General features: G+C 36.8%; 1 protein-coding gene across 3 annotated transcripts in view; it reads left to right on the top strand.

Moving 5' to 3' along the window:
• Positions 1-15,347, top strand: part of FBXW7 (F-box and WD repeat domain containing 7) — a 233,766-nt gene extending 218,419 nt beyond the window's left edge. For all 3 annotated transcript variants that reach the window (XM_072773639.1, XM_072773641.1, XM_072773640.1), the window contains 7 exons: positions 2,868-2,991; positions 5,534-5,670; positions 6,837-6,950; positions 8,166-8,347; positions 10,318-10,543; positions 12,040-12,250; positions 13,352-15,347. In XM_072773639.1, the coding sequence (XP_072629740.1) occupies positions 2,868-2,991; positions 5,534-5,670; positions 6,837-6,950; positions 8,166-8,347; positions 10,318-10,543; positions 12,040-12,250; positions 13,352-13,620 (1,263 nt within the window). In that variant the 3' untranslated portion in view covers positions 13,621-15,347. The remainder of the gene's footprint in view (positions 1-2,867; positions 2,992-5,533; positions 5,671-6,836; positions 6,951-8,165; positions 8,348-10,317; positions 10,544-12,039; positions 12,251-13,351) is intronic.
• Positions 15,348-25,664: the final 10,317 nt, after the last annotated feature.

The following is a 25,664-nucleotide window of genomic DNA, read 5'->3' as shown; positions in this document are numbered from 1 at the left end:
GATAAACAGCATTATCCTTATTTTATAAGTAAATACCAAGAAAAGCATAGTGATAGAGTAAATGACCTAGAACAAAATCTAGAATTCTTAACATAGGATCAACCAACATTTTCTTTATTCTTTTTTTTTCCCTCCCTCTTTCACTAGTTTAATCCATGGAAATACAGCATAATTCTGGGAAAGCATTAACTTCCTCTCAAGTATAACATGATGGTCTCTTATGTAGGTTATAGAGAAAAACAAAAAATAGCAACTGTCACTGAAATTTCAAGTTTGGTCAAGGAAAAGGTATGAAATAGAAATATGAAATAGATTTTCAATTTAAGACCTTCTGTTTAGTGGAAGTCTTTAGGAGGAATTACTAATCTAGATTTTACCTTTAAGACAAATGAACAGAAAATTGCATTAGCCAGATCATTTTACTCAGCTGCAAGAAACCTATAAGCCCCTGCTTTTGTGTTATAGAGATGTAGTCAGGATAGTGACCATTCTCTGTCCCCTATAAGGAACCCCACGAGACAAAACCTTGCTTCCTTTGAGGAACTGGTATACTTCCCCCATAATAAACACTAAGAATTGTGTGACTAATTGCCGTTCCCTTTTTGCTTGACAGTTTAATTAAAAAACCATGTAAGATATACTGTTGCCAGTATATTTGTATTCTACTTTCCCCTGGTTTAAACCTTCTTTTGATTTATATTTTTACTGGTTCTGATTTTCTTATTTATATTTTTTATTTTGCTGTTGTATTTTCTGAAATACTTAAATGTTTTGAATAGAACTGATTGGATTTAAATAGAGTAAGTTGAAGTTCATGGTGGAGTTAGGGTCTTTGCTATTTTAAAGGAAAGTGTGCCAGTTACCTGTGGAGTTAGCACTTCAACGTTCTTTAGCACATAAGTGTTTCTTTACTCTTTATTTTTATTTTTTTTCAAAGATTTTATTTATTCATGAGAAACAGAGAGAGAGAGAGGCAGAGACACAGGCAGAGGGAGAAGCAGGCTCCATGCAGGGAGCCCGACATGGGACTCGATCCCTGGTCTCAAGGATCAGGCCCTGGGCTGAAGGCAGCGCTAAACTGCTGAGCCACCCAGGCTGCCCTTCTTTACTCTTTAATGCACACAAACATTGGACTAGGTGATCTCAAAATCACCAGTAATGAAAGAAATTATAGTTGATGATTTGGGATATACCTTTGAAATCGAAGGTGCTCTGGATTTGTTTTCTAGCCTTTAAGATCCATTGACTTTTTTGTGAATTACTTGATTTCTAACTCAGCTGGATAACTCAAGCAGCTGGATAACTAAAGCAAAGAATAGAGTTTTTCATGCTACTATATTAAATATCTTGGGCATTAAATAGCATCTCTTTTCCACAAATATAACTTTGTGCCTGATAATTTCTGTGTGAAATATCAATTTCACATAGAAGAATATGGTGTTAACCCATCACTGTTTATACTGACACTTAACAAACTTGCCCAGGTTTTGATTGATTGATAATTTCAAAATTAAGTGACTTATAGAGTATCCATTAAAAAATGACAATGTTGAGATATATATGTGTTTATTTATATATGTATATGGATATACACATATATACCTAGCTTGTTGAATCTGGTTATGCCTTTTTATTTAAAACGATACAGTTTCTAAATATGATACTGAATGGGCTTCTCTGGTAGACCAAAATAATTATTCCACAAAACGGTTTTCACTGTCAATTAGTAGTAATAGTATTAAATTGAATACGGACTGGTTGGAGTACTTTCTATATAAAATGTACTCAATAAATATGTGATTAATGATGAACTCTCTATATACAAAGTTCTTGGGTAAACGTAACTTATGTCATGTAATTACTGTTTAGCATCAGAAAATAATTCAGATTGTGCTTTTACTCCCTGTATGGCCTTTGGTCCTTTGAATGTTAGTTTGTTTTAATTCTGTAATTTAATTTCTGTGGAGAATAAACTTTATTGCTGCATTTAGATCATTTTGATTCTAATATCATAATTTAAATTTTTATATGATTAGTGAGGCTTAACTAGATAAGCCTTTTCAGGAGCTACCATTCTCTTCTTTCTTCTTTCCTCTTCCTTTATTTACTTGAATTGATTATACATGCTAGAAAAAAAAAAACTGATGGTGTGTAAATCTTGGAAACAAAATTTTAAAAATCAGTGATATACCAAAGAGCTAGTTTAAACATACAAACCTATCTGGCCTGTTAAGAAAATCCTCATAAGCAATGTAAAGTAATTAGAACCTAATTACTTTTATATGTCTGTGGAGCAGTTTAGTAGTTGTCCCCTCTTGTCATTTACAGTAAAAGGTATAAATATTTGAGAACTTTATCATTGTGACAATAAACACTTTGATGTGATAACAATTATATCTATCAGAAGTGATCTAAAATCAAACTACACAAAATATCTAGAAATCTCAGTTCTTAATTTTAAGTCTTGTCTTCAGTGAATTTACATGGTAGTGGGGAGAGAAAAGTATAAAATCTAAACAACTAATAAAGTATACCTATATACATGAGCGATGGAGTTATTGAGGCTCACAGAGCAGAGGCAGAGAGGCTTAATTCCTTGAAGAGGTGAGGTTGGTAGAGTGAAGTTCATAAAAACCAATAGAGTAAGCTTTTTAAGTCTGGCATATATTTAAGATTGACTATTAGAAAGTACTGCCTTTTATAATTTTAAAAATTAGAATGTACAATTATGTTACATTTACCTAGAAGTACTTCATTCTATAGAAAATAATTATGTATAAGTTAAATATTTATATTCTTTATTATTTATATGTTAAATAAGTATATATTTAAAATATGAGTATACTATGCTTTTTTCCTTTTCATAGCTGGCACTTTATGTGCTTTCATTCCTGGAACCCAAAGACCTGCTACAAGCGGCTCAGACGTGTCGCTACTGGAGAATTTTGGCTGAAGACAACCTTCTCTGGAGAGAGAAATGCAAAGAAGAGGGTAAGGTTCAAAATCACAAAGAGAAAATTTTTATACTTTGAAAAAGCAAAATGATTCTGAAAACAAAAATAGAAAAAAGTAAAAATTAGAAGTTTTATATCCACATAGAACAAAGTAGTGAATAATTGAAAAAGGGGAACTTTGGCAGTCTATCAAAGAATCAAGAATGAGTCTTCATTTGCATTCACCTACTTATATAAAATCCACAGGTTATTCCACACATTCAAATGAGCCAGATCTTGGAGCTAACCCATTTAATGAGCCCTAATAACTAATGGCAAATATATCGGATTTGCTTCCCAGTCTCTAATACACTTAGTAAACAATGAAAATATCAAGATGAGGATGATTTTAAGGGAACCTAAAAAACAAAATAAACAAAACAAAACACAGACCTATAGCTACAGAGAGCAGATTGGTGATGGCCAGAGGGGAGGGGGCTTGGAGAGGCACAAAATGGGTAAAGGGGATTAAGAACTACAAACTTCGAATTATGAAATAAGGAGATAATGTAAGCATGGGGAATATAGTCAATAATATTTTAGTAACTTTGTAAACTGACAGAGGATAACTAGATTTATTGTGATGACCATTTTGCAATGTATATAAATATTGAATCACTATGCTGTACACCTGATATTAATATTGTATGTCAGTTATACACCAGTTAAAAAAAAAAGACAAACCAAAAACCTAAATATGAATTTTTACTTAAAATAAGATAAAGATGAATTTCTACCACCGATTTCATGGAAAAGAAACATGTCCTGCCTCTCTAATACAATTAGAGATAAGGTTATAATTTTCACTGTCCTTTAGAGAGAAACTCACTGGGCAGCCCAGGTGGCTCAGCAGTTTAGAGCCACCTTTGGCCCAGGGTGTGATCCTGGAGACCTGGGATCAAGTCCCACGTCAGGCTCCCTGCTTGGAGCCTGCTTCTCCCTCTGCCTGTGTCTCTGCCTCTCTCTCTCTCTCTCTCTCTCTCTCTTTCTCTGTGTGTGTGTGTGTTTCATGAATAAATAAATAAGATCTTTAAAAAAAATAAGAGTTTAAAAAAAAAAGAAACTCACTGGCTGGAATTCATTCATACTCAGTCACTCACTTATTAAATAAATTAGTTAAATAAAAGAAACCCAAAATTATATTAACAGTACTCAAATATTCCATATTCTATTCTTTTCTTCCACAAATATTTATTGAACACCTCCTATGGGCTAGACATTCTTAAATGCTGGGGATATAGTAGTGAACTCCCATTTTCTTCTCATCTTGGAACTTAGGTTCTTGAAAACTAAAAAAGAAAAAAAACTGCTTTCTTAGTAGAGGAGAAGGTATCATCCATAATAATTAAAGAAAATACTTAGTTTTCTAGCAGGCATATATAAAAATTATATTTTTGAAAAAATATAAAAATATGATTTGTCTCAGATAAGCAAAAATTTTAAGAAACAATCATAGAGCATGAGACAGATATTCTATACGTTATCTTACCCTTCAAGGGGGTTACAGTTGAGTGAGAAGTATAGATCCAAGGTACTTGGTTTCTAATCCTGCCTCTGCCTGTCTATTGCTCAGACTAATTAGTGAAACCCTCTCAAGTGTCTATATTATATAAAGTGGGATTAACAGTCCTTGCCTTACCTTCTCTTATAGAATCATTATTTTAATGACTTTTAAAAAAAATTGTGGTAACATATACTTGAGAATTTATCATTCTAACCATTTTTAAGTGTACAGTTCAGTGGCATTAAGTACAGGCATGTTATTATACAGTCCGTCTCCAGAACTTTTTTTATCTTTCTTGGCTGAAAGTCCATACCCATTTAACAGTAACTCCCTATTCCTCTTCCTGCAGCCCTTGGCAACCACCATTCTATTTCTGTTTGACTACTTTGGGTGCCTCATATAAGTGGAATCATATGGTATTTGTCTTTTTGTGACTGGCTTATTTCATTTTGCATACTGTCTTCAAGGTTTATCCATGTGGTGGCATGTGTCAGAATTCCCTTCCTTTTTCAGTCTGAATAAATATTCCATTGTATATATATACACACCACATTTTGTTTATTCATTCATCCATCGATGGACACTTGGGTTGCTTCCACCTTTCAGCTATTATGAATGATGCAGCTCTGAACATGAGTGTACAGATATCTGTTCAAGTTTCTGCTTTTAATTCTTTTGGATGTGTATCCAGAATTGGAATTGCTGGATCATATGGTAATTCTATATTTAATTTTTTTTGATGAACCACCATACTGCTTTCCATAGCAGCTATACCGTTTTATATTCCTACAAGCATTGCATAAGGGCTCAAATTTCTGCACATCCTCACCAACATTTCACAGAATTATTTAGAGAAAGAAATTAAAAAGTCAATATGAAAACATGCCATAGAAAATGCAGACTTTACATTATTGTTTTATAATAACTATTAGAAATTGGACAATGTCCTGTATTTCAGTGGTTTTGAGCATAGGGGAAAATGAGATATATTATAAAATGTGTAATTTTTACTATTGGTGACTCTTTAAAATTTCAGGTATTGATGAACCATTGCACATCAAGAGAAGAAAAGTAATAAAACCAGGTTTCATACACAGTCCATGGAAAAGTGCATACATCAGACAGCATAGAATTGATACTAACTGGAGGCGAGGAGAACTCAAATCTCCTAAGGTAACTGAACTCTTGCACAGTGTAACTGAAAGCATTAATCAGTGTTGCTACCTAGTATGTTCTTCTTGGCCAGAAGTATAACTTGACCCTATCTCCTGTAGAACGAAAACAGTATATTTTGAAATAACTGAAAATGTGTAACGGACAGTATTCCCCTATTGCTAATTTCTCCAGTCAGACAACTGATTGTACTTGAATAAAAGAGGAGTTGAATTGCATGTCATTCTATCTTAGGAAATGAAAATTTCTGAATATCTTGTTGAATTTTGTGTCATAGACATTTTACCTAAGAATTTGCTTGCTCTCTGACTAGGTAGTTAGAACATGATTTTTTGAGGAGTGCCCATGTTTTGTGTTTTGATGTCCCTTTTGAGGGACATTTATTTTTATAAATTTAATGATAATACCGATTTTTTTGTCTTACTGTAAGTATGTAAATAGTGGCAAAAATGCTTGAAATTCTTAGATATATTTATACAACTGGAAGAAAGCAATTAGGGGAGATACTGTTATATTAATAAGTAAACATTATAACAGGCTTTTTTTTTTTTTTTTTTGAGAGAGTGAGCGAGCACATATGAGTGGGAGTTGGGAAGAAGGGGTAGAGGGAGAGAGAATCTCAAGCACATTCCACACCCAGTGAGAAGCTCTGCTCAAAGCTCAGTCTCATGACCCTGAGATAATGACCTGAGTCAAGAGACACCTAACCGACTGAGCCATCCGGGTACTCCCAGGCTTTTTTTGTTTTACATTGAAGAAGTTGATAATTTTTATTACTCGTCTTTCTAGTTTGTAGGTGTTTTTGTCTTTGTGTGTAAAAATTGCAGAACATAGATGTATATTTTTTTGGTTTGAACAAATAGATAATTATAAAATACATTTGTGTTTGAACCATCTTTATGAGGTCTTGACTCATAAAAGTCTTGATTCACTCAATGTTAATAGTTGATATCTCACATAAAAGTCATAGAATATGGAAAAATAAAATCCTTAATAGTTGATTCAGCATTCAGGAAGGATGGTACTTTGTATTTTATATAATTGTAATTTTAAAAATAGACTTTAGATTGCTGCTCCTATTTGTGGCTTTACTTTTTTTTTTTTTACCAGTATTTTAAGAAATATAATTTAATAACATATTTCTAATCTGTACATTTATCTTGTAGGTTCTGAAAGGACATGATGATCATGTGATCACATGCTTACAGTTTTGTGGTAACCGAATAGTTAGTGGTTCTGATGACAACACTTTAAAAGTTTGGTCAGCAGTCACAGGCAAAGTAAGCATACTTCTTTCTATACTTCCCATTTTGTTTATGTTTTTGCATGGATCAATCAGGGAAACCATGGGTTCATTTTTGACTGCAGCGTATTTTGTTAACAAGTATCAGAGCTTCTAATTTAGTTTTTTCCTTGGCACAAAGATAATGTTTCTCAGGTTGGGGATGTCATTAATTTCTTCTTGTAAATAATTTGTCTATCTTTGTGATTTAGCTATTATATGATTTTAACAAAATGCTTCATCTTTTTCTTGGCTTACTTTTTTCCCACCTTTATTAACCATCACAGTTATATTGTCCTTTTTAATATTCTTCAAAACTGTGATTGAGGGATACTTACTTTTCTTTGTAAACTGCTCTGTTGATAACTTACCTATAGTTTAGAAGTTAAACAAATCATGTTAATTTAGACTTATTTCAAGCCCTGTGAGATGAAAGTAAAGCAGATACAGTATTTAAATAGGAGTTTGAAGTAAAAAGCAGTCCAAGCAATCAATTTCACTGCATACAGTATTTTGCTTTCATGTTCTATGGTGAATACTTATTTTTATCTGTCCACTGGAGAATGATTTCATAAACTAAGTAACTGATCAGCTAAAAAAACTAGAGGAAAATGTGAGGGGAAAAAACCCTGTCTTTTAAAATGTCTTACAGCATGTTGATTCTTGGCAAGAATCTTCTAAGTATTCCAAGTCAGATGTAAAAATTTTTTAAAGCAGCTTCATATTTCCATAGTGTAATTATTAGTTTTGGATTTATTTCAGAGTTTTAGTATCTGTCTTTACTTGTCTAGAAGTACCTTGCCTGGCTCCTAACTACTGCCTTGGGGCAGATTCAGATGAAATGTGGTATGTAGCCACACCTAACATGGTTGGCATTCTTTCATTGAATCCATTCCTATGGGAAGAATCCAAGTTGCAATTTTAGCATTATTTTATCAAAGAGACCAGGCTGGAGCTGTCATATTTTAATAAGTGTTTTACTTTCTATCTACTTGATCCTCAGTAGTGTATGTATGTTTAATATGTAATGCTACTGAATAAAAAGAATAAATGGTGATGGTATCATGACATATTGGTATAAAAAGTTATTTTCTGATTTGCGAAACAATCCAATTTTATAAATAACTTTACCTCAGATTTTAATAAGCTACTGAAATGTCATGTAAATTGTTTTTCTTTCTACCAAAAGTAATCATCTTAAGTGTTTTTCCAGTGTCTGAGAACATTAGTGGGACACACAGGTGGAGTATGGTCATCACAGATGAGAGACAATATCATCATTAGTGGATCTACAGATCGGACTCTAAAAGTGTGGAATGCAGAGACTGGGGAATGTATACATACCTTATATGGGCATACTTCCACTGTCCGCTGTATGCATCTCCATGAAAAAAGGTAAGGGAAAATCCTGTAATGGTTGGGAATTCTTCCTCTGTTATTTGTGATTTGAGGGCTTTTGTGTAGAGTTCAGTTGTATAATTCTGTTTATTAGAGAGATAGTGGTAATGTGCTCTTAAATTAGGCTTTAATTATTAGACTTCAGATATTTCTATACTAGCAAAGCAGTACTATATTGGCTTAAAATTGGAGGATTGTCTTTAAATTTCCTTCTTCATTTAATGGTTTTGTTGGCTTCCTCCTTGAAATTCTATTCTCTAATCTTGGGTGGCACTTTATTATTCTGCATCTGATGACTCATCATCTTCAAAAAAACCTTTCTCTCTCTCTTGCTTTGCATTTACATCTCTACTAGTGGGACAAATTCAGTTACTTAGGCTTCAAACTTCTGGGCCTTTTTAATTACCCACATGCCCTACCCCCACTCCATCATATCCCCTTCTGTCTAGACAAAAGCTGAGGCCCATGGATTTCTGTTTAGTGTCTCATTACCGGTCCCCTGAACTAGTTACATAGCTTTCACACTTGGTTTTCTCACCTTTTACACAGCTGACAGAGAATCCTTTTCTAATTATGATAGTATCATTGCCCTTTTGAGAGCCTTCTGTTGTCTATCGAATCAAGGAAGAAATGCTCAATCCAGTTTTCAAAATAGTTCCAGCCAAACCAGACTGCTTGCCTTTTTGTCCTCTCGGTGCCTTTGCCGTTGCTTTGATCTCCTCCTACAAAGCCCTCCTGTTAAAGTCCTTTCGATCTTCTATCTGCATGTCTTCACAGTACCCTGGTAAACAGATGTGATTTTGACTTCATTTGTCAAAAAAGGCCTCTCTGGCAGACCTTACCATTAATCCATCCACTCCTTACCGTTAATTCTGTCCACAACATTGTCTTTGTGAAAACCATTACCTTAAGCAGATTTCATGCTCGATTTGTAATATGTGAAGAAAGCTACCTTTTCATTTGTAATTTGAATCTACTTTGAACAGTGTGTGCTATTAAAATTTGGGGTATTGATATTAAGAGACCCTGTATTTCAGTTTTCATTATATTCTGACTTAAATCTCTCAATGCTCTCCTCTACTCTTCCAAATGTGGCAACTGTGGCCTATCTTTATCTCTTAAGAATGACATGAAGATACCTGAATTTTCAGCTCTGCTTCGTAATCCAGAGGTGATTGCAATATTTGTATCACTCTGGTCTTCAGAAGAGCATAGCTTTATTAATGTTGGGCCAGATTTTTAAGGGATTTCTATTGCCTCCCCGGGTGTATCTTCTAAAATCTGTGTATCTTAATACCTCCATAGCCTGTTGACTATAACTATAAACATAAGCAGCCTTTGTTAGAGGATATGCTACAACAGGTTAATTTTACCAGAATTATAATGGTGTAACACACCCATCTCTAACTGTTTAAATTCCAAATTCAGATTTGCTTTGTTGAATAACATTTAACAAATTTTTTCCCTAGTCACAAAGAAAATATATGTTCATAATTAAAATTTTGGGAAATGGCAGAAAGAATAAAAAAGAAATATAAAATTTTTCAAAATACTACCACCGGAGTTCTGCCATTAACATTTTATACATGTTGCTCACGTTAGCATTTTATTTCTAAAATCAAGATCTTGTATTTATTGGAGCCGGCGGCAGCTGCTGCTGCTTCTGCTTCAAATACAATACAGCGGTTTTCAAACCGTCCCCCAGAACCCCAGACACTATGCAGCCGCTTATAAATGCGGGACACTAAGCAGGTGGAATTCTGGGCTTCCCAGCTTCCCATCCCAACCAAAGTAGCTTGACTTCTGTATGTTTGTGTATCAAGGTTTTACATAAGATTTCTTTGAAAACAGGTATTCCTGCTTAAGTAAGAAAGGAAAAAGTTCAGTAACCACTGACTTTATATATCATATTTTCTCATGTTATTAAACATTCTAATACTTCTTTTTTTCTGTCTTCCCCACTACAGAGTTGTTAGCGGTTCTCGAGATGCCACTCTTAGGGTTTGGGATATTGAGACAGGCCAGTGTTTACATGTTTTGATGGGTCATGTAGCAGCAGTCCGCTGTGTTCAGTATGATGGCAGGAGGGTTGTTAGTGGAGCATATGATTTTATGGTGAAGGTGTGGGATCCGGAGACCGAGACCTGTCTACACACGTTGCAGGGGCATACTAATAGAGTCTATTCATTACAGGTAAGGGATCCTATCTCTTGTATCCCTTAGACGCTTCACTGATGAATCATGAGATTGTTTTGACTAAAACGATAATCGCTGTCAAATTGCTGATTTAATACAATCCAAAAAAAGACAAATCAGATTATCCTGTTGTTTACATATACTTTAAAATTGGCATGAAGGAAGTGTAAATTTTGAACTTATTTAAATAACTTGTTTCAGCTTTTCTGTGATCTTTTTCCTCTAAAATATAAATATTTGTCTTAGAACCTGAAACTTTGTAGCCCTGCATTTCCCTCTATTAATTAATGGGTAGATAGTCTCAAAGGAAAATAACCTGGATTTTAATAAACTCCTTAGCAGAGGATTAATTTGGCCAAAAGCTGTCCCTTTGCCTTGATAGCTGAAAGTTGATGGACCATGTAATTGCGATCCCATTCCCACTCAAAGTGGAAGTGGAGCCTTTCTGCATCAGGCTCCTCTACCATCAAAGAGCTACTGATTTGTAGTCATAAGGAAGTAAATTTGACTAAACTGATTTTTTTTATTTACATTTGAACATGATATTCTTGAGTGGGTTGTCATATTTGAAATAGCTAAATTAATAGCAAATTTAGAAAATGGGTGTTTCATTTTCTGAAAGATAGCATTTTCAACTTGAAAATTTTTCTATTACTTATATAGTTTATTTGCCAGTTACTGCCCATTACCAATCAGCAGATTAGTATATAGTCCCAGTACTGACAGTTCTCTATTCTTGGAATATTTGTTTCTTAATTCATGGAATACGGCCTATGTCACAAAGTATTGATAGGTAATAAATATACGTGTTAACTTAGAAAAGGTTATACATTTGGAGGAGAGGGAATTTGGCTGAAGTTGTTTTTATATTTTGTGATATGTTCAGAACCTTAATGCATATAATATTCTCATTTAAGTAAACAATTAGATTGAGAAAAGAGGTAGCAATATTATTATAGATCTTCTAGGAATTGATATTTATTTACTTTTGGTATAGCTGGGAAGCTGGAGAAGAGGTGCTGTATCGCTTTTGTTATCAAAATTGTTTCTGCATCTAGTTTGAAGCTACTGGCCATAAAAAATTAGCAATTCTGGGAGCACATGGGTGGCTCCCAGAACTTATTTATAAGTAGGTTGGGTGTCCAACTCTTGATTTCTGCTCGGGTCATGATCTCATGGTCATGGAATTGAGCCTTGCTTTGGGCTCTGTGCTCTGCAAGGAGTCTGCTTGGGATTCTCTCTCTCTCCCTTTCCCTCTGCCGCCCCCCCCCCCCAAATAAATAAATCTTTTTTAAAAAACTAAGCAATTCTAATAGAAGCTTCTAAGAATGTACACTGTAGATTTGCTTGATTACCTGCACTTTATCCTGTTACCTCATTTTGTTCCTGGCATTACCTGTTTCCCATGCTTTATTTTTCTCCCCCATAGGATTAAAGTCAATAGATATCAAGAATATCCATATTTGTAGTCTAATATGCTGTGTCTGTTGCAGTTTGATGGCATCCATGTGGTGAGTGGATCTCTTGATACATCAATCCGAGTGTGGGATGTGGAGACAGGGAATTGCATTCACACGTTAACAGGACACCAGTCGTTAACAAGTGGAATGGAACTCAAAGACAATATTCTTGTCTCTGGGAATGCAGATTCTACAGTTAAAATCTGGGATATCAAAACAGGACAGTGTTTACAAACATTGCAAGGTAAGTCTTGGCTACTCAGCATTAGTTGTGTTTGTTAAAAATGAGATTGTTAGTCAAAAGAGAAGCATGGAGCTTTTATGTCACAAAAAGAATTAACCTCCTACAATATGAAAATGCTTATTTTGGATAAGTTTCTGAGCAGTTTCACTCTGACTTGACAGAACTAGGCTACCCTTGAGAAATTGTTTCAAATTGTGTTTTTAATATAAAATTGTTTAATCACTTCCTGCATGTACAGTTAACTCGACCTAACCTTAAAGAACAATGTGAAGAAAGATCTTGGCTGTATCATAGAAGCAACAGACTCATTTTGGTTTTTGGGTGATTTTTTTTTTTTTAATTTTGAATTTGTAGCCCAATTTTAAATTAAAGAGCTACCTTACTGAGGGGGAAAAGAAAACATCTCTAATCTGATAGAAAATTGCTTTGGCCTCAACTTAGACCCTTTAACCATCTGCTTAACTAGGATGGAAGGAATAATAGCACCTAGTAAAATGAAGAAAGAAACATGTGAAAGCCACTAATATTAAATGAGGCACAACAGTGTTAACATTTTATGTCATGATTAACTTCTTTTTATTGGTCATAGCACTGAAAAGTGGTTTTTTTTTTTTCAGTGAGGCCATCTGGTGGGCTCTACTGCAGCTTTTTACTCACTGGTTGTATCTGTTTCTCAGAATTTTGGAATTGTGGTCATTCAGCCTTTGCCTTTGAGTGGTCAGTTCAAAGTGGTAAGGGTAGTAGATGTGCCCGTTCATCTGTTGGCAGAATACATGGAGCTGGGCTATCTACATCACCACTAAGAAAGCTCTTATTTACTAAGAAAGCTCTTTTTTGCACAGCCAGAAAACAAAACGTGTGCCTGGTAGTTAACCAAGCTTCCTGGAAGACAGAAGTCTTGAAAGTTAAAGTTTCAGTTACAAGTAGCTACAAGATTTTCCTACAACCCTACTGATCCTAAAATACTCACAGTTTCTAAATATGCAGCATTTTAAATATTTTATTTATTGTACGTTCTAATGTAGAAGTCTACAGTTACCATGTAACTTGCCCATACCCATGATTTCTAACCAGTAATTGAATTCCTTTGGTTTTGCCTAGGTCCTAACAAGCATCAGAGTGCTGTGACCTGTTTACAGTTCAACAAGAACTTTGTAATTACCAGCTCAGATGATGGAACTGTAAAACTATGGGACTTGAAAACGGGTGAATTTATTCGAAACCTAGTCACATTGGAGAGTGGGGGGAGTGGGGGAGTCGTGTGGCGGATCAGAGCCTCAAACACAAAGCTGGTGTGTGCAGTTGGGAGTCGGAATGGGACTGAGGAAACCAAGCTGCTGGTGCTGGACTTTGATGTGGACATGAAGTGAAGAGCAGAAAAGACAAATTTGTCCAAATGTGTAGACGATATACTCCCTGCCCTTCCCCCTGAAAAACAAAAAAATAAAAAACAAACAAAAAAAAAACAGAAGAAAAAAGCAAAAAAACTCCAAAAAAACTCACAAAACACAAAAAGAAAAAAAAAGAAAGAAAAAAGAAAAGAAAAAGACAAAAAAAAATCCCTTGTTCTCAGTGGTGCAGGATGTTGGCTTGGGGCAACAAAGTGAAAAGATCTACAGAAGAAGAAGGAAAAGAGGAAGACAAGACAAACCGTAACTGACACGAGAGGCGTCTGCTGTCTCATCACATAAAAGGCTTCACTTTTGACTGAGGGCAGCTTTGCAAAATGAGACTTTCTAAATCAAACCAGGTGCAATTATTTCTTTATTTTCTTCTCCAGTGGTCACTGGGCAGCGTTAACGCTGAAGCTTCGTTACAGATTCTGCTAGCCTGTCCTTTTACCACTGAGACCTAGGAAGGGGCTGCAATAACACCCAACCAAGGACTGGCTGACTTTCTCGTTAGAGAGCATCTGCAACAAAAAGTCATTTTTCTGGAGTGGAAAAGCTAAAAAAAAAAAAAAATTACTGTGAATTGTTTTTGTACAGTTATCATGAAAAGCTTTTTTTTTTTTTTTTTTTTTTTTTTTTTTTTTTTTTGCCAACCATTGCCAATGTCAATCAATCACAGTATTAGCCTCTGTTAATCTATTTCCTGTCGCTTCCACATACACTCTTCAATGCATATGTTGCTCAAAGGTGGCAAGTTGTCCTGGGTTCTGTGAGTCCTGAGATGGATTTAATTCTTGATGCTGGTGCTAGAAGTAGGTCTTCAAATATGGGATTGTTGTCCCACCCCTGTACTGTACTCCCAGTGGCCAAACTTATTTATGCTGCTAAATGAAAGAAAGAAAAAAAAGCAAATTATTTTTTTTTATTTTTTTTCTGCTGTGACGTTTTAGTCCCAGACTGAATTCCAAATTTGCTCTAGTTTGGTTACAGAAAAAAGACTTTTTGCCACTGAAACTTGAACCATCTGTGCCTCTAAGAGGCTGAGAATGGGAGAGTTTCAGATAATAAAGAGTGAAGTTTGCCTGCAAGTAAAGAATTGAGAGTGTGTGCAAAGCTTATTTTCTTTTATCTGGGCAAAAATTAAAACACATTCCTTGGAACAGAGCTATTGCCGCCTGTTCTGTGGAGAAACTTTTCTTTTTGAGGGCTGTGGTGAATGGATGAACGTACATAATAAAACTGACAAAATATTTTAAAAATATATAAAACAAATAAAGTTGCTGGTCAGTCTTAGTGTTTTACAGTATTTGGGAAAACAACTGTTACAGTTTTATTGCTCTGAGAAACTGACAAAGCAGAAACTATTCAGTTTTTGTAGTAAAGGCGTCACATGCAAACAAATGAAATGAATGAAAAAGTCAAATGGTTTGCCTCATTCTCCAAGAGCCACAACTCAAGCTGAACTGTGAAAGTGGTTTAACACTGTATCCTAGGTGATCTTTTTTTCCTCCTCCTGTTTATTTTTTTTTGTTTTATTTATAGTCTGATTTAAAACAATCAGATTCAAGTTGGTTAATTTTAGTTATGTAACAACCTGACATGATGGAGGAAAACAACCTTTAAAGGGATTGTGTCTATGGTTTGATTCACTTAGAAATTTTATTTTCTTATAACTTAAGTGCAATAAAATGTGTTTTTTCATGTTAGTATGCCTGTTTCTTCCACTGAAGTAAATAATATTTCATTATAAACATTGAGGGTTTGTCTCTGCTATTTAAGATATCAAAGTCTTGGTTCCTTTGCATTCCCTCTAGTGTGACATAGAGATCAGTACTTCCAGGCCTGTTTCATACAGCTAAAGCAAGAAGAATGTGCCACAAATGTAAATTTTGTTTATCTCCTTGGACTATAAAGAAGGACATTCCACTGTGCCTATCTCTGTGCAACATTTGATATGTAAATGTGAAATATGGGTCCCTCAAAGAGTTACAATACTTTTGTGATGGGTACAACTGGAATTCTTTTTTTTTTTTTCTTCCTTTTTTTAAAAAAGTTCATTTTCAAATTTGACCACATATTGAGTACTTACCAGGAACGTTTTGTGGATTATCTCTGGAGCTCCCACCCTCCCTGAGAAGTAGGTACTGTTATCTCCATTTTAAAGATGAGGGTGGAACTGGCTCAGACTGGTTAGGTGATTTGTCAGAAGTCGGAGAACTAGCAGAGAGCAAGCATTCACACTCATGCTCTTTAAGAATAAAGAGATCAGGAATTTTGACAGTCTTTCCAGAAGCAGAGTTTTGGAAAAAATAAGTTACTCTTGTGATACTTTCAGGCTCTTCTGTTGCTGTTTCAGTCAATAAATCTAATATTTTAAAATATGAATGAAAAAACAAAGTTCAGTTATTCAAATTATGTAGCCTCTCAAATAGCAGGTTCCATCTCCCACTCACCTCTTCTATATATTTAAAATTTTATTTAATTCCCTATATTTAATCCCCAGGCCATAGCTGAAAATCTAAAACAATAAAAACAAGCTGCTTAGAGAATACGTTTCTCACAGTCATAAAGTGTGTGTTCTTTACTCACAGAGCAGCAATTCTTGGGCCTCAAGCTCCTAGAGCTACTAATGTTGAACAGCAGGGAATGGAGCCCAAGAATCTGCATTTAAACCAGCGTGCCAGGTGAGTCACATTTGCAACCTAGAACCACTGCCTTAGATCCCTGCCATTGCACATGCAGTTTATTAGTCCCCAGCACATTACAGGCACAGGACCGTCAGAAGTGACAGGGGTTAAAGGAGAAGACAGAAAACCACATGGCTAAACACAGGCAAACATCACATGAGGTCTTGAGTTCAGGGGCGAGCAGCCCTGCCTGCTTCAGGATGAACCAGGGCATAGCCAGTGCCATTACTACTGTTCATGGTCGACAATCCCAAATGATCAAGAAGTCGTAATTCTGTTTGGTAATCTGGAAACCAACCGCTTTGATTTTTAATAATACAAAAGTGGCTTAAGTATAATTAAAGAAAAACATCATCTTTAAAATGAATACATTATATAATAGAATTGAGCTCATAGGATTTGCAGGCAGATAGGTGGGAATTCAAGTCCCAGTGTTGTAATACTGTCTAGTTACAGGAATCTTATCCAATTTCTGAACCTCCTGTTTCCTCATCTTTTAGAATGTAGGCAGTACCAACCTACTAAGGTTATTGGAGGGATTAAGTGAAATGTTAAAAAGCATGTAACATACTGATGGTACTTAAAGCTCAATAAATAGTAGCTACTATTAAAACTTTAGGAAAATAGACCCAGATATTCCTATATTTGGGCATAATTGAAAGTGTTTTGTGACTCATTCAGGTATGTAACAAAAATAGCACTTTTCTATATATAACAATTTATATTATTTTAAATGGAGTCACATAGATTTCTCATTTGAGTCCTATGGAACCCTTGTGAGGTGGACTGGTATAGGGCACCTACCAGTGCTTTTGAACACACTTAAGTGTTCATTAAATATTATTTTATGAGTAAATGAATAATCTTTCTCTCAGTGGATCTGTTCCTGAAAGGGAATATGTTAACCTCCTTCTACAGGAATTAAATTATTGTCAGTGTAGTAAGAACGGTCACGGAGAGAACCTTGCTTTGTAGCCCCCTCAGTGAAGAAGTTCACCACCTTATATAACTGAATTTTTAAATCTTCCCACCAGAATACAGGCAGTCCCCACATTTATGTGTTACACGTCTCTAAAGATCAACCTTGCCTGAAACTAAAGCTAAAGTTGGGGCACAGAAGTAACCCACAAAGGCCCATAACAAGTGCTCCGTAAATACTTGTTGGATTGATCAAAGCTTACTGTCTTTCTTTTATCATTGGAATTGTTTATAATTTTGGTGCTTTGTAACTCCCTCACTGAGATTGAGTAACCACAGCTATTTCATTAATCGGCAACAGTCAATGCACACCAAATGGTTAAGTAAATGTTCTAGTCTATCTATTTGTTTAATTTCAAAAAGTAATTGACATTCAATTATATGTACTGTTTTTAAGCCACTTTCTCTATACTTTCTGAACTAGTCTATTTTAGTCTCCTTTGTTTATCTGAATTGATTAGAAGCTACAATCCAACAACAAAAATGACTGTTTTTCTCTTCCCTGAGTGAAACAGGAAATCAGGGCAGCCTCTCCAGACCAGGCAGTGTGCCTTGCTTTCTGTACACTTCTCCCCGACACACTCACTGCACTTTGCGAGTCCAGAGGTAGACGAGAGCAGACACCTAGGAGACTGCCTGACTCCATCCGGGCTCCTGTAACTCCTCCCACTCCAGACTGCAACCAGGTACCAGCAGGTCTGCGTGGCAGGAGTGGATTGACATTACATTTTTTTCCCGAATCCTTCTCTCAGACACCACTTTATTCATTTTCCTTCTGTTAGTTGTCTTCCACCCCCAATGAAAAGCAGTTGGATTATGACCCATACTCCATCAGATTCATCATCCAGTAAAGGATTCAGCCTTGTGCTTTACAGCAGCTCTAGGAGAACCTCCTGCTTGTAGAGCCATTCTACTGATAGTAAAAGGGGCTTAGTGTTGCTGATGAATTAATTTGAATAAATGCTTCTGACACAGGTTTTATGTTCCCTGCCTTACTGCATTTTAAAGATTACACACACACTGAATATATCGGAACCTCAGAATAAGCCTCATGTTCTCAGTCATAATAACATCATTTCCCATAAGCCTTTTCCCTCTTTATTAAAAAAAAAAAAAAAAAGGAATGGGCCATATAAAAGGAAGGTCTTGGTAACCAAGAGGAGATTTCTTAAGTCTCTTCCAGGATTGATCAGTGGCCTCACCGGCTGAAGAGGATGTGTGTGTGTTCACACACTGTTTCTAAAGTCCTGCATTAAGCAACCGTAGGGCAATTTGAAAAGTTGATGCCTAATTTTTAATGTTGGCACTTTCTACTGCCTAGGAGATGAATTTTTATTTGTTTAGGAGATGGATTTTGAGTTAGATTCAAAGTGGCTGCACCCAGCTCCCTTTTATTGGGAGTGCCTAGTCATTGCTTTGAATTACAAACAAAAATAACATGACATCGTTCACTAGCTAATGTGTTTCCTTATCCATTCGGTTAATACTAGTGGTGCCCAAATGAGTGAGGGTCTCACCAGCTTCATTCTTCTGCCACCTTCTCTTTCTAGATGGAGGAGATCAAGAAATATTGAAAGGTAATTTCAAAGGTTCTTCAGTTTCAAAAACTGAAAGGATTCAGAATGCACCTTTCCCCAAAGTATAAAGTATAAATAAATTCTAGATTCAGTTCCTAGGAAGACTCATTGCAGAGACGAAAGCCTGGCAACGTCCCGATTTGCAATTGGGTATAAAAATAGCAGAGTTTCTATTTCAGATGATCTGATTCTCCCCAGGATTTTTAAGGACAAGGAACCACTGAGTGGACGTTTTGACGTTTCATTCCTTGCTTTGAAAAATCTATCGTGGCAAAACCTATGAAAGCTGTTTATCTTTGGGTTTTGTTTTGCTTTAGCAGTCATGGTTTGCAGAAGAAAAATTATGTTGAAATCACCCTTGCAAATCAAAGATTAAAATGTAATAGACCACAAAAATATATTGGCAATTTACCCTTTTTCTAGGAGGTTCAGAGATTGTAAAAGAGACGTCAAGCCACTATTCACCAGAAAAAGAAGGTTACTTGCAAGACTTTTTATATTTATATTGATGAAGCCTATTAAGACTTTACCAAACACTTATGCCTTGCTAAATGCAATCAGCAAGACAGTATAGTCCCCCACTACCATGGGCCTTTCAACATGAGGATGCTCTCTACCTCTGTAAAGTGAGTTTGAGTAGCTTAAACAAATGCAGCAAGGACATGGTAAAGTATAGAGGTTAAAAGTAAAACTGCATGCACATCTGGTAAGAGATCTGGGTTTGGGGGACCTGAAGCTTATAAACTTAAGGACCCTTATAAAGAAAATATCTACATAATTAGATTCAAAAGTGATTATTTAGAAAAATAAAGATTATAACAAATTACTGGAGCCTTAATGCCGCAGATTCCTCTTGTCTGAGATCTCTGTAGGCAATTGCCAGAATTACTTTAATAGAAGTGTTTCTAATTGCAGCCTGGCTTCTCCTTCCCACCTGGAATACTCTGACCCTCAGCAACCCGTCGCTCTTGCAAGGATCTGTTAAATGAGGGACCCTGAAGCTTGGCTTCATCAGTTCCAAAGAAAATCCACCTCTGCCTCTCTCAACCTCAATTCCCTCATCTGTCAATGGGGTAACATGTTATGGGGATTATGTGAGATGTTATATGTCAAGCACTTATCAGAGTGCCTGGTGTATAGTAAGTATTCACTAAAGACTTGTAGTTATTACCAGTAATAAAGTGTGGTAACTAGCTGCCATTGTACACTTAGGTGCACTTTCTAAAACTTAGCATGGTTATAAGTTATTTTTATTTAACTAGGTTCCATGCAGGGCATGGAGCCCAAAGCAGGGCTTGAATTCATGGCCCCAAGATCAAGACCTGAGCCAAGATGAATAATTGGAGGCTCAACTGACTGAGCCACCCAGGCATCCCTAAGGTTACAAGTATTTTTAAATTCATTTATTATTCATTTAATCTCAACAGTCTCATGTATTATTATTAATCCCATTGTACAGATGAGAAAATAGATACAGAGATGTCAAGTAACTTACTCAAGGCCATATAGTTAAGAGGAAAAAAACCTTGGAGAAATGGAGATTCAGACCTAGGCATTGTAGCTCCAGAGCACAAGCTCTTAACTAGTATATTACATATATTGATTCACAACTGCCTTGCAAGTAAGTATGGGAACATGTAGGTTGTCTTGGGTCATAGCAGAAGGTGATGTAGCCCTCAGTCCCAACCTGTCCTCAACCTGGGAGCTAACATGATGCCATAGAAGTAGGTAAGGTCCTGGATTTCATGTAGGGATGCCTGAAAACTTGTGTAGTAATTCCTGGCATGGCTTGGCTGTAGTGAATCCTCTCACTTTTTCCAATTGCAGGATTAAAAGAGAGTGAGTTGCTTATATAGAAAGGACTTATTGTAAAAGGTTCACATAGCAATGAGAATACAGTCAAGGTGGGTAAAAAAAAAAGGGTTACTTATGTAAGAAAATGTTTTTCTTTTTTTAAAGATTTTATTTATCCATTTAGTGAGACAGCACATTCATGTAAGCAAGGGAAGGAGCAGAGAGAGAGGGAGAAAGAGAATCTCAAACAGACTCTGCACTGAACACAGAGCCCAACTTGATCTCACAACCCTGAGATCATGACCAGAGCCAAAATCAAGAGTTGGATGCTTAGCCAACTGAGCCACACAGGCATCACCCACCCCCCACCACCCCCACCCCAGTTTTTTTCTTTTAAAATCACCAGTGATGTACCATTGATGCAGCATTCATGCCTACCGTCTCAGACAACTAAGCAAATGAGGAGCAAGATTCACACTCAATTACAGTCACAAAGAGAGAAGTTAGACTGCTACTGCAAATCCATGGTAAGTGTTAGCAGCCAATAGTAGTAGCAGCAGCAGCAGCAGTAATGAGAGAGACAGTTGGGATCAAATTCTATCTCAGCCATTTGTGGAACGGGAGAGTTTAAAAATCTTTTCTCAACTGCTTTCATCATCTGTAAAAAAGAAAGTAACTTGTGAATGTCACAGGAAATAACACAATGCACCTGGTATGGTGCTGCACACCTACTCAATGAACGGTAGCCATCTGCATTACTGTTGCTACTGCTCACAACAGTATTGGTGACTGTCTCAGGCCATCATTTAAAACCTAATCTGGAAGATCTACGAGACTCCCAGAACACAATGCCAAAACCACCTCCCAAAATGTGCCAGGGACCTGAGAGCAGTCTCACCTGTTAGAAAGTAATATGCAATCCAGCTTAAAATGACAAATTACTTCTTTCTCTCCAAAGACCTACTTATAAATAATAGAAATTAAAAAGGCATAACCTCCAAAGAGGAGCAAGACAGGAGAATCAAGGAGACAAAAGATTTCAACAACTTTGGATGAAGGAAAGCAGATGAAGAAATTGTGTCTAGACAAGTATGAAACTTGGCTCCCCACCCAATCAAAGGAAAAATGCCTCATTCAGTGAGCTCCAATCACAAACAAGAGCTTTCTATCCCCTTTACAGTGTCTGTTTCTTAAATAGTCAAGAATCACCAAGTATCTGAGAAAGACCTCCACTTTGAATGACTAAGCCAAAAAATCTATGATACAAACTTTGAAAAAGAACTATAATGACAACCTCAGACAGATATAATACTGCCTTTTATAATATAGGAATGGGATACAATTTTTAAAAGGCATCATAGAAACTAAAATGTGGTAGAAATTTTAAAAGAAAAAGAAAAACCTTCATTGGAAAATAAAAATTGAGGAAATCAAAAGTTAAAAGGGATGGAAATTTGTAGAGAAAAAAATAGAGGATCAGTCTGCGACATGTAACATCTACATCACAGCAGTTTCAAACAAGAAAATAAGCAGAGAATAAATTATTCAAAAGTAAATACAAGAAAAAGGAACAGAATTGAAAGATAAAAAGCCCCTAAATTGGAGTGTCCTTTGAATAAATGAATAGGAAAAAAATCATTCATCATTACAAAATTTTGGAACACTTGGGCTAAAAAGCCCCTCAAAACTTGTGGAAAGAAAAATCGGGGGAAAAAAAGAGAATTGCAATTTTAGACTTCTCAGTAGTAGCAACATCTGCTGCTAGAAGACTACGGTCTGCAAGACTCCACAGGCAAATAATGTTCAAGTTAGGATTACACACCCAGCCAAATTATCGATCAAGTGAGAGGGAGAATAAAGATATTTCCAGACATATGACAGCAAATACTACCTCTTCACAAACTCTATCTTAAGAAGCTTGTGGAAAATACAGTCCAACAAAACAATGGAATGAGCCATGAAAGAGGAAAACATGGCATACAGAAAATAGGGATTTCAGTACAGGTGAGGGGTTCTAGGACACTAATAATGCTTATTGGGACTGGGAAACCACCAGTGGAGGTGCAAGCAGGGAGGTCCCCCACAAATACAAAGGAGAATGATAAATATCATCTCATTATCATGATAGATCATGTAAAGAACAAAAACTCAGTATTCAGGACATCTGATGATAAAGTCAGAAAAGCTTTTTAAAGTTTCAATATATTAAGAGAAATGCAACAGATAAAAATGAAGCAATTATTAATTCAAAGTAGTATGTGAAAAAACGTAGGCATAGTGCACTATTTAGCCCTGCAGTAAACCATGATTATCTAGCCATAAACATGTAAATACTAATGGAGGATTTTGCTAAAATGTATGGCAGGGGGAGGGGAATGGAAGGAAAGAGAGTTAACTCCTCATCAACCAAAATTAGAAGTTGTCAGTGTCTAAAACAAACAAACAAAAAATTAGAAGAGAAGCACATTTTATAGAAAGATAGGAGATACACAGAAGAATTAGCTAGTTGCAAATGTTTGCCTCTGTGGCTGGGTGTAGGAGAGGATGCAGCATCTTGATATGCTTTCCTATTTGGTGTTCCTTTGCTAAATCTCAAAAAGGCCAGAGCGGGGCAAGTGGAAGAGGAGGAGCAATGAGTTGGAGGAACTTCCCTTGTGCCTATGTTAGGTTCTGCTCACTGGAATGCCCGGGGATGTGCACAATCTCCTCGATGCCAAAGGCCCTGTCACACCTGGGCAGCTTGCAGGTACTGGTACTCAGTGTGGCTGTGATGGGTGTGCTGTCACCGTGAGTCACTCCTGACCTTCCAAACCTACCTGGAGCCAACATCGGCATTGTCCCTGAGTTCTCCATGTCCCCTGGCTGCTCTCTCTAACGGCCTTAGAGCCAGGGTGAGCCTCAGAGGCCACAGGCGCGGGAGGACCGGGTGGGTGGAAGGGGCTTGCCGCTGCCGGCCCAGTAGGCCAGCCTGATTCCTAAGGCCTAAATGACAGGCCAGCTGCAACCACCTAATCCTTTCAAACACATCCTAAGTTGCCAGGAAGCCCCCAAACATCAGACATTCTGTGTCTGCACTTGGCGGTTTGTGGTGTTTGGGTGCGTAGGCTACTCATTAGTGTCTGTTTCACTGTGGCTTGGGTTGGCGATCTGGATTCTTACCCAGCAAGATTCTGGAAGGTTTCAAAGCAACTAGGGAGACTTAGCAAGTTTTTCTGTTTTGAGAGCTACTACTTAACCATCACCTTATCAAATAAAATGAGCTATTTGTTAAAATGGGCAGCTTCTTAATTTTCTGGCCCTCAGTGACTATTCATAAGATGTATCCTCAAGTTTTAAGTTAGTGTGTACAGATCAGGCCTAGTATCACCACCTTTGGTGCATTTGGTTTGTTTGTTTGTTTTTGGTTTTGTTTTTATATTAAAGCAGCCACCAGAGGCCCAGGATCTAATTTAAATAAACTATTCTGCTTCATAACCAGGGCTCCAAAGGAAGGATCCCTCTTTTTTTTTTTTTTTTTTTTTTTAAGGAAAGATATCTTAAGTATTGATTTGCTGCTTCTGTAAATCGGGTTCCCACACAGGTGTGCCATGTTGGAAGAGAAATGCCATGACATTTCCTCTTCTCTCAGAATACAATGGCACCAGCTTCGGTGAGTAGAGTTTTTTAAGACTCCTCCTAGGAGAGGGCCTCCCATTCTTGCTCTCCAGGGCCTTCCCACCCCTGACCACACAGCCCCCTCCATCTGCAGGGCCTGAGCCTACACCCACCGAGTGTTTCTGTTCATTTCCCTCAGCCAAGAAGTCATTGCAATGGGTGAAATAAATTAGAGCTAAATTAGACTGAGATTCAGCGTCCTGGAAGCATGACTGCTGATAAGCGTTACTGGTTGTTTTACGGCTCCACTGCCTGGAGGAAGGGGGTGGCCTCCCACATCAGTAACCAGCAATCTGGCTAATCGGTGCACAGAACAGAAGTCTGGAGAGGGGCCCCACTCCACTGTGAGAGTTTCTTCCTTCACATTGTGTCCACCCCTAAGAGAAAAAAGTCTCCTACCTACAGCTCATTCTCAAATTGTTAAAAAGCTCTTACTTCACTCTTTTCCCTTGTTTACCCTGGAGAAATCCAAATTAGAAAACTTCCTATTTAAGATAATCAACAGAGGAGAACAACAGATCAACTTGGGCTAATATCAGTAGCAGGAAGACCAATTAACAAATTCATGAATTGTGCTGTTTACACTTCTATTCCTAAGGTTAATTATGTGATCAAGTAATAGCTTTTGCCTTGATTATGGGACCCTTAGGAAATAAAAGTGTGTTTCCACTTTACAAGTATGTTTGCATTTCGGTCCTACTTTGATACCGTAGGAACTGGATTCAGCAAATACCTCCCATACACACAGCTATAATCAAAGGACAGATTTAAATAGCCTCAAGACTCGAAGTATAAACAGAAGCATAATTCATAAAAGTGCTAACATCCACCTATACATTTTTTTCCCCTCTCTGCTTTGGACTATTTATAGTTCAATTCTTTCCAGATGTTGGGGACCAGAGGGTGTCGAGTGATGGATCTTTTCTCATTATTCTCTGTTGGGAAGAATCAGTAAAATTGGCTACTTGGCCTTAAATACAGAAAAAAAAGAAACGTCACCTACGTTTTTAGGGGACACTCGCAGCAAGGCCATTCCAGCTTCCTATTAAGAATTGTAGCTTCTCTCTTCTGAGGGATTATCCCATGCATCGAATCCGTTCATGTCATTTTCTCTCTAAGCCCATGAGGCAGATGCTTTCATGATCATCATCTGTCCTTTACAGGTGAGGGAACTGAGGCACAGAGAATTTATGCAAATTGCCCAAACCCGCAGCAACTAGGTAAGTCAGAGTTTGAATCCAGGCAGTTTGGCTCCAGAGCCTGTGCACTTAACTAGGTGGTATTGTTTCTCCCTTTAGGTCCCAACTTGGGTGCGCAGTGTTAGAGGGCAGTG

This window comes from Canis lupus, chromosome 13 (genome assembly GCF_048164855.1).
Source record: "Canis lupus baileyi chromosome 13, mCanLup2.hap1, whole genome shotgun sequence".
NCBI classification, from domain to species: domain Eukaryota; kingdom Metazoa; phylum Chordata; class Mammalia; order Carnivora; family Canidae; genus Canis; species Canis lupus.
This window is presented reverse-complemented; position numbering and strand designations above follow the sequence as displayed.